The sequence below is a fragment of the Carettochelys insculpta genome, chromosome 5, assembly GCF_033958435.1.
Source record: "Carettochelys insculpta isolate YL-2023 chromosome 5, ASM3395843v1, whole genome shotgun sequence".
Taxonomy (NCBI): Eukaryota; Metazoa; Chordata; order Testudines; family Carettochelyidae; genus Carettochelys; species Carettochelys insculpta.
Window position 1 is genome coordinate 114,280,476 of NC_134141.1, and position 14,758 is coordinate 114,295,233.

General features: G+C 42.0%; 1 protein-coding gene across 1 annotated transcript in view; it reads left to right on the forward strand.

Moving 5' to 3' along the window:
* Window positions 1-14,758, forward strand: part of MYO5B (myosin VB) — a 375,576-nt gene that overhangs the window by 259,774 nt on the left and 101,044 nt on the right. The window contains exon 17 of the mRNA XM_074995787.1: window positions 1,764-1,850. Coding sequence (XP_074851888.1) covers window positions 1,764-1,850 — 87 coding nt within the window. The remainder of the gene's footprint in view (window positions 1-1,763; window positions 1,851-14,758) is intronic.

Here is a 14,758-nt window from a genome sequence, read left to right on the forward strand (position 1 = left end):
AATAAGTCACTCACAGGCATCTGCCTCTGCCTGCTGCTCTCCTAATCTTAAGCCCTCCAGCAACTGGCGAATGGTGACGGGAGCAGGATTGTGAAATCTGGAAGCTCTTAGGCATGAACCAGCGTGTAGGTGGTGGATGTATTCTCAGTTCTTCTGCTTTGAGGACTGAGGTGGTAGAATGGTCCGGCTGCTGCATCCTTGACGGAGCAGCCCTATTTAGGATCCGCTGTTCTTACCCCACACAGGAAGGAGGCTAGAAAAGGTGCCCTAAAAATAGTCCACCTCAACCCCTGTGTCTAGATAACCAAAAAAAAAAGCATCAGGAACTGCCTCTTGCCCCTCCCAACAGCTGCCAGCACCTGCCCCTTCTGTAATAAGATCTGCAGCTCCAGAATTGGGCTGATCAGCTGTCAACACACTCACCAATAGGTAAGTGACATGAAGACATCCTACTCGTTACCAAGTGACTGCCAAGAGGTAGGGTCAGCCTCACATCTGGCCCCTTGTTCTGCTCACAGTTCCGCAGGTAGCTTGAGCCCCTATGTGCCCTAGCTGTGGGTTGTCCCTGTGCTCCTTGGCTGAAGGGGGGTGGGTAGGGGCTCCCTGGTCAGCTGCGGGGAGGGGAGTCCAAACACTCCCTATGGGAATACTTTTTTTTCTCTCTCTCTCACACACACACCCCCCGCCCCGCCCCAATCTCTGGCACTCTCAGCTTCTTTATTCTCACCTCTTCAGTCCGCACTCTCTTCCACTGTCCTCCCCTTCTCTCAGTAGGAGATGCCTTTTAAACAGTCCTGCGGCATTTATAAGTGTAAATATTGTGATAGGGTCAAGCCAGAGGGTTAGCTGACAATGGTAGGGAATGGCCTAGCTAATTAACAGAGGGATAATTCAGGGCAATGAGGAACAGCTGACCTGGGGAAGCAGCTGAGGAGGGGCTGCTACAAATCAATTAAGGCCTGCTGAGCTCACATGAGGCTGCCACAGGACTGGTATATGCTGTTGTTGAAGACATAATAGAAAATCATGACAGTGATTGATCTGTTCTGATCTAGTAGTTCCTATGTGCTTAGACGATCCTGTTAATATCTTCAAGGTCTCTTGTAGTGTCAAAGTGATAAGGAAAGGACACTTGTTTTGCTGATGTTATATGTAATTCTACAAGTCTGGTTTTAAGTCTAACAAAACTGACACTCAGAGCCAGGGAGATTCTTTATGACAGATGCCCCTGTTGTTTTATTTAATCCTTGGTGGCTGAGTGGTTACTTTTCTAATGTGATGGCAGCAAATTCCACTTCACTTTTAAAGCATGCCCATCCAGAAATATACAAGTGGACAAGGAACCTGTGCAGCCTGTCACCAAAGCAGAATGCGGGAGTAACTAGCGGCTGTGTTGAAATTTGCACAGAACTATGTATGGATTAAAAACAGCCCGGTGATGTCTGTCTTTCCCTTTTCTCATCTGTCTTCTGAAAACCTTTACAGTGCTGTCCAAGTCAAATGTTAATCTACCTGCTCAAAGAATTGCAGTGAAGGAGTTCCAGGCTACAGGAAATTGAGCTCTCCCCCCACACATTGGACGGTGTATATAAGGCAAAGTTTCTTTCTGTACAGAAGCAGAAATGTAACCCAGCTACACTGGAAAGGTTCCATTGTAAATGTTCTTGTTGTTACCTCTAAGTTTTTCCTCTACTGCTAGGTTTCTTTTTGTGCATGGAATGGGAAACCGTGCTCATCTGTATCATCATAACATGTAATTGCAGATTTGATCCAAAGAGAGCAGTCCAGCAGTTAAGAGCCTGTGGTGTATTGGAGACGATCCGCATCAGTGCAGCTGGCTACCCATCCAGGTACTGTACCGCCAAAGTCACCTTGTGTTACATTGTGTCACATGCTTTATTCAATGAATTTGGCACCAGGAAAGGGGTCAGGGAGCAATGTTTTCAGTATAAATAAGATTGAATATTACATTTTTCTTGTCTCCAAACTAGGATTTTACTATTTTGTTTAAAAAAGAAATCCCACCAGCTCCTGAAATCTTCCATTTCAGGTTCTTTGTCAAGCCACACACTGAAATATAAACCAACTATAGAGTATGCGCCGTTTATTAAGCTCAGCATTTCACTTGGTGCTTTCCATCTGGCAGTGAGAAGTAATTTCACAAGATGATGTAAATTACCAAGGAAGCATGAACAATAAAATCTCCTAAAATACAGTGCATGGAGAGTAAGAATTTGATAGGAATCTGGATTTGATCCCATATGGAGATGGACAACCCAAAACACTAATGGAGTTTTTCCCAGGCTAGTTATAATTCTGAACATGTCCTTTTTCAGAAGAACGTGTTTCCTGAAGCAAAGGATTTCCTGCTGCAGCCCCCAAAGCTCGCTCTAAAAGTAGTCCCTGCACATATGCACAGACCTACAATGTATTGCATTGCTGTCAAGCTTCATAAACCTACTATAAGAGCAGTTGTAGCCAAAAATGACCGTTGTTACAGTCTACCTACAAGATTATCAATTATCAATTTTTTCATATAAATGAAAAAGAGAAGAGAGTTGGTAGGTAATTTGATTCCAGTTGATAAGATTTGAACGTTGAGTGATATTTTGGGGTTCATTAAATTGGCATCACCCAATTTAAATTCACTAGGACTTCCCCATTAAAGGGGTCTTGGCCAGTTACCGGTAACATGTCTATATTTCCACAATCTCTTAGGATTAAATAATGGGGAACATAATTCAAAATGAGCTAAGCATCTTCAGCATCATATTTATGAAGGCATTTTTCTGGGGCCAGACCCTAAGACGTAGTGGAACAGCCATGCTTCATTTATGAAGGTGGACACACAAGGGAGTACACGCCACCAGCAAGCCACAGAGTAGTGTTCTGCAGCACAGCAGAGGGATCTTGGTGTGGAGCAGCTGGGCCAAATATTCACCCAGAGCAGGTGGATGTCTGAATTGATGGTTGCACGTGGGTTCTGTTAGCGGTTTCAGGGCAGCTGTAGTGGTTTCCTGTTCCAGTGATGGAAGGAAAGAATCGACAATCTCCTCCCCACACACAGAAATCCCTTGTATAAGACCTGATATCTACACCTTTGCACTGGGTGTCCAACTTTTGACCCATGCAGTCTAACTTAGCAGAGTCTTGAGATGCAGAGGAAAAAGATATTTTTAGAAATTATTTGTATTGCAGTAGCACCTAATGGCCCAAACGAAGATTAGAAACCTCCCGTGAGAGGCGCGGTACACACAAGACACCTCTTGCTCTGAGAAGCTCACAGTGCAAGGAAACCTTTATCCTCATATTAAGCTGCCCTGCAGTGACTCAAGAACAGAGTACCAAGCCTCAGGACAGACTGTAAGGGAGCAGGGCAGAAACCACAATGTTGGTTGTGAGTTCTACGCTTAGATTTCACCAGTCCTTTATCAAAGGTAAACTCTTCAGGCACTGTTACAGCCTTACCATTGGATCACTGGTAATCTCTCAGGTACTCTGATCTGTCTTGCCAACCAAGCTACCTTACCGTTATAATAAATGCTCCATTATACCAAACGTCACAGCAATGTTCAGGTTGCCTCCAATCCCAAAAGACCAGCCACTTATTCCAGATCAGTTGTGCTTTAGCTATTACAACAAAGACAATGTATATACTCAATCCTGTAATAAACTGTCTAGAGATTTATTATGTGGGAAAAGGCAATAAGTTATTTACAAGGTCAAAACAGGCAACTGTATATGAAATGAGTTAAACTTTTCAAGTTTCAAAGAAGAATAGAAGAGATTCAGTAGTAAGCAAACTCTGTGTATCCCTAAGGGCTAATTCCTCTCCTCCAAGTGCTTCAAAATGGAAATGCTTCATCGTCATTTGCATTTCTGCCACTTCCACTTTTTCTGTTGTCTGTGGAGTAGTGGCCCTACCCTGCCCTTGGTAGTCTTTTTTTCTTCTATTTGTACAGTGTTTGTTTTCTTCTTGCTTTTTATACCTCTACCTGGTTTAATCTTTTGTGCCTTGGCTTTTCTAATTTTGTCCCTAAATACTTGTGATATTTGCTTATAGTCATCCTTTGTAATTTGACAGAGGGAAAGCCGTGCTAGTCTGTATACTATCAAAACAAAAAAGCAGTCAAGTAGCACTTTAAAGACTAACAAAATAATTTATTAGGTGAGCTTTTGTGGGGTAGACCCACTTCTTCAGATCATAGCCAAGTGGGTCTGTCCCACGAAACCTCACCTAATAAATTATTTTGTTAATCTTTAAAGTGCTACTTGATTGCTTTTTTGTTTTGTAATTTGACCGTATTTTCCCTTTCTATAGGACTCTCTTTTGAGTTTTAGATCATTGAAGGTCTCCTGATTACGCCAGGGTGGTCACTTGCCATATTTCTCATCTTGCCTATGAAGTAGGATAGTTTGCTCTTGTGCCTGTAACATTTCTTTGAAAAACTGCCAGGCCTTTTGAACTGTTCTCCTTAGAGATAGTTCCTATGGGATCTTATCCACCAACTCCCATATTTGCTCGTCTGCCTTCTAAAAATCCCATTATCTTTATTGTGCTGTTTTTCCCTCCTACTGTTCCTCAGAATAATCAACTTTTCTTATTTCACAATCACTTTCACTTAAGCTGCTTTCCACTTCTAAATTCCCTCTTTGTCAAAATCAAATCTAGAACAGCCTGTCCAATAGTATCTTTCTCCACATTCTGAACTAAAAAATTTTCTGGTGCATTCCAAGAACTTGTTGGATGTTCTGTGCTTTGCTGTATTACTTTCCCAACAGGTGTAGGGGTAGTTGAAGTCTCTCATCATCATGAAGTCCTATCCTTTGGATCATTTCATTAGTTATTTGAGGGGGGGAGGGAAGCCTCCACAATCTTGTTCCTGGTTAGATGGTCTGTAGTAGACTCCTACCAGAACATCCCTTTTTTTTTTTAAATCCTTACCCATAGACTTTCAACAAGTCTGTCTCCTACCTCCATCTCAACTTCACTCAAAGTGTCGAATAGTAACAGCAAGATAGCCATGCTAGTCTATGTACTTTGAAAATAAAAAAGCAGTCCAGTAGCACTTTAAAGACTAACAAAATAATTTATTAGGTGATGAGCTTTTGTGGGACAGAAAGTGGGTCTGTCCCACAAAAGCTTATCACCTAATAAATTATTTTGTTAGTCTTTAAAGTGCTACCGGACTGCTTTTTTGTTTTGACTCAGTGTTACGCATGTTTTAATGTCTAAGGCAACATTTACTTGTATGTTATGCTGGCTAAATATATTTTGCCAATGTTTCATTAAAATGGGTATTTCCAGGAATGAAACGACTCAAAGAGCGAGCCAATATTTTGACATTACTTTTTTTTTTTTGGCTTTTGTTACTGCGGCACTCCATAGTCACTACTCTAAATAGATTTTCTTTGTAGGTTGACTTTTTTCATCCAGTTCTTAAAATGCTTAATATAGTTTTTCAGTGTTCTGCAGACCATATAAAGAAAATAATAAACTTCACTACAAGAAAGACCTTGGCAGCTCCCTCATCTTTGATACAGGGTATGCTTTGCTGTATTTATCATTTTCATGAAACATTGTGTTCTGCAAGTGTTTGATGTAAAATGAAAATGTATCATCCAATTTGAAATGCTACACGGTAGTAAAGAAATATGTTCATTATTATGTACATTGACCAGTGTGATGAATGTGCTGTCCTAAAGAAATGAATGGTAGATCCATCATCAGCTTTTATGTTTAAAGTATGGAACATGTCTCTCCACTATAAAAACCATTTGTCTTCTTTTTAGAAGCAGGTTTCAGTAAAGATTAATCTAGAGAAAATAAGAGGCTGAAGCATTGTGTTGCTCACTCAACACAAACAAAATACTGTTTTAGGAATCTTTGAACTTGAGAACTGTATAAAATAATACTTCATATGTCATAGCTGTTCTCTTATGCTGAGTCCATTGTGAATACTGAAGTATTGAATGAAGTCATGGGCCTGGCAGATTCAGAATGCTCACTCATATTACATTGTAAGCATTCTGTACATGGTCAGTTTGCGAATGTACAGAGGGAGATGTGATCAGGTGTTTAAGATCATAGAGTCCGAGCTGTTTTCTAGATCCACGGATCTAGAAAACAGCTCGGACTCTAGGATTTTGGACAACAGCTCACAAGTAGCTGACTCAGTTTCCATACTATGCAATCTATGGAAGTTATTTAACCCTATGTAATAGTGTCTGAGTGAGACAGGGAGGCTATTATCCCTATTTTACATATTCAAAACTGCAGCACAGATGGACCAAGTGACTTGCCCATGGACATATGGAGAATCTGTGTCAGAGGAGGTAATTGAACCTGGGTCCTCTGAGTCTCAGGCCAGATTCCCAACCACTGGAATATTCTTTCCCTGTACAACAGAACTCATGTTACTTGCTTCCAGTGCTGGGAATGTGTGAGAGAGAGGATTAATTATTATTTATTATTTAGCAAGTACTTGGAATACGTCAAGCACTATCCATACCACAAATTAACAATTAATGTCCAATGATTCTTCCTTGATCAGGTAGAATTTGCTTTGCTCAAAGATGAGCTGAAGCTCACTGATCCAGACTGCTACAAATTTTTGTAGGGGCCTTTGTATTTGAGTCTCCAAACCTGTTCCTTTAGGCTTTTGTCCCGACTCAGATTCAAAACTGGAACTGGCCTATTTTCCAACTCAGGATGTGAGAGAGGCTTTGTGGTATTTGTGCAACTTTTCACCAGAAATCTTTCAAGTGTGTGTGTGTGTGTGTGTGTGTGTGTGTGTGTAAAATTTTTTGGCACCATCAAATTTGAACACCCACTCCTGACTTGTCCTTCACACAAACTCTGAACTCCATCTCTTCAACCCAACTCTGTCTTTGTTGTTGTTCTTTAGAGGGCACACCAATGTGAGATACCTGTGGCTGGCCCATTCCAGCTTACTTTGGCTTGTGGAGCTTGGGCTGTATGACTGCTTAACTGTGATGTACAGCTTAAGTTCTGGGACCCTCCTGCCTTGCAAGCTTCTTAAACTCTGGTTCCAGCACAGCCTGATCATCTACACTGCAGTTAAGCAGCCTTTTAACCAGATCCCCAGGAGTCAGCTGCCATGGGACAACTGAAGGTTTTTAATTGTAGTGTAAGTAAGGCCTTAATGTTACCTCCTAGATCTGACTAGACACTTTTGTATGAACATGCCTAGGTAACTTTATAGCAGCAGTAAAAATACGGCATGAAAGCTCTTCTCTGCCTTCATTTGTCTCACTGCTTCTGGTCTTCAAGTTCAATTTTTTGGAAGAATTTTTTTTTTTTTCAGGTTTGAAGATCTTCTAAAGAGCATGTTTCACCTCGGCCATTGTAAACTCGGTGAAAGCCCTTTATTCTCAGTGACGGGCAAGTCAAAGAGGATTTTTCTCCCTCACTCACCATGAATTTGTCTTGAGGTTTCTCCTTCAGTAATCAAAGTTAGAGATGCATGAGGTTTGATGGCAAGGCTGTCAGTCGAAATTTATATATTATCTGGGGAAATTACATTGAGATTTATCTATGAAATGTAACACAGGAATGGGTGAGGTTATTTTAAACGTTCATGGACAAAAAAAAGTGATTGTCCAGTTTGATTTGAATCTAGCACTTTAGATTAAACCCAGAAATCAGGAGTTAACACAGTTCTCTCAGCTGTAACTGAATACTGTAGTAGGATTCATTTGAGCAATTGAATTCCTCCTCTTGGTTAGGCTGTGACGCATCCATGAGATATGGCCAGTGTCCGCTGACATTCAGATGCTTTCAGGTTCATATTCTTGGACTTCTTGCCTTCAGGAAAATTAGTAAAATCCTTTCAGAAATAACGATTAGTGTTGCCAGTGCTAACTAGTTGTTTTAAATATTCACTTTTTATAGCCTATGAGATACGTAGTCATCCTTACTTTAAAATAATTCTATATAATGTATATCTTTTGTTAACAAATGGTGGCTCTTTGTGTGGGTTTTTGCATATAAAACAAAACAATAGAATCTGACTTCTGACACACATCAACACGTCTCTCAGAATTTCTGAGATCAGTTTAGCCATATGTATTTTTCAGAAATTCTAAAGGACGTGTTGACGTGTGACAGAAGTCTGATTCTAAATTTTTTCGTGTGTGTGTGCGCGCGCACACATTCACACAAAATGCAGTTTTGTTTATCACTTAAATAGTCTTGAAATTTTACTTCTGCTTTTTTGGTTCGTTTTAGCGGTCTGTTACATGCTGCAATTTAGTAGTTTTAGCATCTGTGATAGTGCACAAAATGGATACAGATATTAAACATTCATAATTGAAATGTTTCAAGGGCATCCCTGTGTAAAAATCATTTTCAAAACGTGTTTTGTCTGCCTTGCAGTGTCTTGTAGAGAAAAGTGATCTGTAAATTAATTCAGCTACAGGTAGTATCCTACGTTTTGCTGTTTTGTTTTGTTTTTTTTTAAATATGGGAGTTTTTAATGTTCGTTCTTGTTTTGCTTGCTTTTGTTAATATATGAGTGAAAAGATTCACCTAAGGAATAGTGCTGGGCATTAGATCCATGAGTAATTTCAGACAACGCTAATCTGAAGTCTTAATAATTAATTGAAAGGCAAATATGCTTTGGTGTGGCATGGTAACACAGAACAAGAGGAGCTATACTCTAGCCTGCTGTTTCTAAAGTAACCTATACTGCTACTACGGCCCCTTTTCATCTCGAGAGATGGTGGTTAGCAGCAGTGGTGAGGATCTATTGGGCGGTGTTTGAGTCTGCAGCTTCTCTCGTGGTGTATCCGTCCAATATTGGATTTGCACGGTCAATTGCAATAACTGCATGTCAGTCTGTTTCTGAATTCTTGAATCTTAGAGTTTTTCTTTCTAAGACTAAGTTATTTAGTGTGGCTTGCACATATACTATCAAAGGATGATGTGCCCCGTCATAGCAATCGTCGCCAGGTATTTCAATCTGATGATGTAGATTCCCAGGATTTTGGATCGATGTTGAATCTTTTCATGGCGTTTTTGCATGTATCCTTGAATCTTAGCTTTGGTCTTCCTCTCATTCTCAACCCACATGACAGTTCACCCTGGAGGATTTCTTTGGGAAGATGTTCATGACCCATTCTTCTCACGTGACCAAGCCGTCATAGTCTTCTGCTGTTGAGAATCTCCATGAGTCTGGCTGTGCCAGATCTTGACAGGATATCTGCATTTGAAGCTATCTTGCCAGTTGATATTCATGATTCTGTGGAGGTAGCGAAGATGTTCAGTGTTTTTTTCTCCTGGTTCAAGTAGGTGGTCCGTGCCTCAGAACCATATAGCAGGATACTCAATACACATGCCTGATAGATTAGTATCTTTGTTTTCACTGTCATCTTAGGATTGTTCCATGCTCATTTCGTAAGTCTGCCAAAAAACATAGCTGCCTTCCCAATTCTAATGTTCAGTTCTTCATCCATGCGGTGACAGTAGATCCAAGGTAACAGAATTGTTGAACGTCGTCTAATGGGCTGTTATCCAGAATGACATTGGGTTGCTGAGGTCCACATTGAGTGGGTAGAACAGTTTTCTTCATGCTTACCTCAAGGGAAAACAACTTACAGGCTCTGGATAGAGAATCCATCAGTGACTGCAGCATCTCTTCAGTGTGAGCAGTGAGAGCTGCATCATCTGTGAAGAGAAGTTCCCTCATGAGGACTTTCTTGACCTTAGTTTTGGCCTTGAGTCTTGCCAGGTTGTAGAGAGCGCTACCTAATCTTGTGTGGAGAAATACATCTCTGTGCAAGTTTTGTAATGTGCAATTTAGCAGAACTGAGAAGAATATGCCGAAGAAGGTAGGGGCAAGAACGCACCCTTGTTTGACTCTGCTGTTTGTTGCACACAGGATGTTATGAACTTGAGTAGGGTCAGTGGGCAACCAATAATGTTTAATACTCTGTATAGTCCTGATCTACTGACTGTGTCAGATGCCTTTAAGTCCACAGATGCTATGAATAACAGCTTCCCTTGTTCTCTGCATTTTTCCTGTAGTTGCCGAAGTGAGAAGATCATGTTCATTGTTGGCCTGCGAGCCCTGAAGCTGCATTGTGTTTCTGGATAGACTCACTCTGCGAGTTTTTGCAGGCGTTTGAGAATGACACGGGCAAATGCTTTGCCTGTGATGCTCAGTAATGAGATGCCTCTAGTTGTTGCAGTCATCCTTGTTGCCTTTGTTTTTATAGAGTGATCATGTTTGCATCCTTCATGTCATGTGGTACATCACTTGCTCTCCAACATTTTAGGAGTAAATCAGAGAGGAAGGGGAAGAGTACAGCCTCGTTTGCCTTCAGGACTTGAGCTGGAATTCTATCGTTTTCTGGTGCTTTTCCATTGGAGAGATCATTAAGATCTTGAGAAAGTTCCTCCACTGTAGGCTCTGCATCTAGCTCAGACATTTCTGGAAGAGTTGGGGTGAGGTTGTGAAGTTCAGGTTGTACTGTATGCTTGTGGGAATAAAGACTTGAGTAGAGTTCCACCCATCTGGACATCTGCAGCTTTTTGTCTGCGTTCACCTGTCCATTTAAATGTTTCAGTGGTAATGTTTGGTCCGAGTGCTTTCTTCAATCCATCATACGTGGTTTTCAGGTTGCCCAAATCAAATTCCTTTTGAATATTAGCACATAGGTCGACCCAATACTTGTTTGAACACCACCTGGATTCACCTCAGTTCCAAACATACTAACTTCTGTCTTTCCTTTGGATCCAACTGGGGCTATCGAGAGGGGGACAGTGCCACTTGGGCAACGAACTTGCTCCAAACACTAGCGCAGGCAGTGCAGCATGTAAGAGGGTGCCAAATGGGGAAGACGCTCCATCCTTGCTGATAGCATGGAAACAACATGAGAAGTGGGAGTTACAGGTTGTAAGCGAAGAGGAGGATGCTGTGGATCAATTTCGTCATTGGGAGGAGTCATCGAGCTCCACTGGTCAGCTACCGCCTGCTAGAAGGTGGGCAGCCCCTGGTCAATAAGGTGGTGAGCCGCCACATCTGCCTTCCTCGTCAGCTGCATGGGGATAGACCAGAAATTGCAACTTCGACACACAAGATCTGTTCTTCTTCAAAATAACCGATAGCAAAAAATTTCTCAGATATGCATCTTGTTACAAAGAGTCATAGCTCCTGAACAGAGTATATTGCTGGTTTTTTAGCGTTCTGCAGTGTTAAGCAGAGTGGCTTGCCAGAATGGAGTATCTCATATGGCACCGGAGTGTCTCCACTTGCCACTTACTCTGGCCGTGTCTACACTAGCCCAAATCTTCGAAATGGCCATGCAAATGTCCACTTCGAAGATTGCTAATGAGGCGCTGAAATGCATATTCAGCACCTCATTAGCATGCCGTTGGCTGCAGCTCTTCGAAATTGCTGCTTTTCGCTGCCGCACGGCTCGTCCAGATGGGGCTCCTTTTTGAAAGGACCCCGGGAACTTCGAAATCCCCTTATTCCTATCAGCAGACATAACCTTTATGTCTACACTAGCCCAAATCTTTGAAATGGCCATTTGGAAGGTTACTAATGAGGCAATGAAATGCATATTCAGCACCTCACAAGTATGCCTCTGGCTGTGGTTCTTCGAAATTGCTGCGTTTCGCTGCCGTGCAGCTTGTCCAAACAGGTCTCTGTTTCGAAAGGACCCTGGGAACTTAGAAATCCCAGTTCCTGGGTCTTTTCGAAAAGGAACCCAGTCTGGACGAGCCGTGTGGCAGCGAAAAGCAGCAATTTTGAAGAGCCGCGGTGTGAGCCGATGCCCAGGTGCCAGCTAAGGGTCTGGTGGGGCAAAAGGGGGCGATGCCACACCAGCAGCTATGCTAAGCAGCCAGGGCAGGCTGGGTTCTTTGGTTTGTGTTTAGTTCGGGTACAGCAGCAAGAGGAAAATTACACTTAGAGAGGCTTTAACAGTTACTTTTATTTATACAAAGATAGAAACAATTTAACTAAGACAAATGATTAAAGTACAAGTTAGTACTCGCAGTTTTTAAAGGGGAAGCAACACAATTTAACTTAAAAGTTTTAAACAAACTAGCTAGCTTAAACTAATACAATTAATGTGTACACAAGAAAGGCAAGTTGCAGGTGTGATTTTCACCCCTGCCTCTTAGACCTGGTGGAACCAGAGTCTTTCCCTCAATTCCTATAGGAAAGAAGTGTAATACAGGTGTAATTCTTACCCCTGCCTCCTAGATCCAGTGTGATCCAGAATCTTTCTCTCAATCCCTTGGGAAGAAGTAGATACAAACCAGGTGTCCCCAGTCTCAGGAGTTAATTCCAGACCTGACCAGCAGGTGTAGGTGATTGAAACTCAAAGGCGGGGGGTGGTCTGCCAAGCCCCTTTATACCCCTTTTGTCACATACGCTTCTTCCTGGTCTCAAGTGGCCAATTGGGAGGAATATGTTTTGAACCCCAGGTTTCCCAGGGAAGATGCAAGGCTCAATTCGCACCTGTGAATTGTGGACAATTGGGCACCTTTGGAGGTGATGGGCGGGGGTTCCCTGTTCTTCCTGGGGAAGTGATCAAGGCATGTCAATTACCGAGATCAGCCAGAAGGGCGGCCATTAGCTAGCCCATTCACTGTCTGGTTTTTGTGTATAGTAGAGAGGCTGGGCGAGACAGCACACCTGCGTTCCCAGGACATGAAAGGCTACCTGTCTCCCCTGCTTGTTTCTCTCTCTGTCTCTCCCAGTGGGGGGGAGAGGAAGAAAAGGCCAAGTGGGGGGGTTCATGTCTGGCTACACACGGCCAGAGGCATGCTAATGAGGTGCTGAATGTGCATTTCAGAGCCTCATTAGTAATCTTCGAAATGGCCATTTGCATGGCCATTTCAAAGATTTGGGCTAGTGTAGACATAGCCTTTATGTCCTCCACTTGAACAAAACTGTGTGGTTAACAGATGGGAGAGACCATTATAGGCTATTGTGTCAAGGTCTCCATAGTGCAGCTTGCAGTTTTTCCAGGTTTCTGTGAAGTAGTTATGCTATCTTACAATTCTGTGGGCAATGCACACATCTCTCCCCATCCCAGGAACCCTTAGGCGATGAAAACATTCAGCCTGTACCCAGTCAATTCTTTGTACGTTGAAATAACAACTGTTAAGAGATGTTTTTTCAGAATAGTCCAAGTCCCATTATAATTATTTGTACACGTCAGTTTATTACAAATAACCCATCTGAGATGCAAGCAAACAAAACCAGCCATATGTATTCTCGTTCTCTTTTCTCTGCTGGTAAGTTTTTTAATGTTCTAGAAAGATATTTTAAGATCAATTTCCAGTTTCAGAGAAATAAAATATTGTGGTAAATTATAAAGCGTGGGAATTGTCCGTTATTCAATTCCCAGACTGCCAAGACAAATACAGGTCTACGCAAGTCATGTTGCTGTTAAGGTAATCATGGTATAATGCCCCACCTGAGAATTTCTTGCGTGGTGTTGACTGGAAGTATAACTCCCAGGTCAAGATCTTGAGGGGTATTTAGGCACCTACTTCTCACTGAAATCAGTAGATACTAGGAACCTGAATGTCTTTGAGGAACTTGCCTCTGCTGACCTCCCTGTGGTCAGAAGTGTTCCTGTTGTGCCTTAGTGTAGCTAGAATTTAATTGCTATGTTGCTAGACACTTAATTGGGAAAAGAGGAAGATCAAAGAAATCTTGAGGTAGGTCAGTTTTCCAGCTTTTAGTGCTTGGGTAGATGGCTGTGTTGAGAGGGGCTTTGGGCAGGCCCATCAGTTTGACCACACATAAGTTGCAGTATTGGGGCCCTTTAATTTCTGTGACCCTTTTCAGTGGAGTGTTTCAGTTTTTCTGAACCTGTGGTACTGGGAGTTGGCCTGTTACCTTATTTTGCATAGATCAGATTCTCTTTTCCCTGTTTGTTTAGTTGACAAACATTCTGTCCATTTGAGAGGTGTCTAAATTCACCTCTCTGTTAGCCTCAAAACAATGTATGCTTATCCTCAAGTGTCCTTACCATCCATTATAGCCATCTCCCCCCACCCCCAACCCTCACCTTAGCCAGCTGAAGATAATGTTCTAAACAACAAAATACATATGTTGAGTTTTGAGGCCATTCATGCTTGGTATCATCTCAGAGATAAATTTCATAGGAAAGTTTGAGCAAAATCAGTTTGTGTATCTATTTTTTTTAAACTACTGGCATGAAGGAAAAATACATTTTCACTGGAAGTTCCGTTCAGAATTGTTGCCATCACATAACCATAGTGGAGGCTAAGGACTCCAAACTCAGTTTCTTTGACACTCGCTGTTCTTGTGTTCTCTGGGAAAAACAGTTGTGGTGTTACTTTGAGTTAGCTGACATAGTAACTAACATGAGGTAAAATCCTCATGAAGGCCAGGCACTTGTAGTATTAACATAAATTAGCAGGCTGGGGTGAAGCTTCCTCCATAGTCTTTAGTTCTGCCTGCTAACCTGTGTGACCCAAAACTCCCTTGCCTTCGCTACAATGTTACCTTTTTACACACCTAGTCCATGTCTACCCTTGCCCCCTCCTTTCAGAAGGGGTGTTTTAATGAGGCAGTTCGGAAGATGCACGCACACAAGCTTAATCGGTTTCTAGGTGTACAAACCGAGATAGATGTCTAAACTCTTGATTCTCATTTAATGCATTCCTGTTTAAGACTCCTTTGTGGTGTCAGAGCAGTAGATAGTGTCCATAATGTAAATGAGAATCAGGCCCATAGCAGATTTG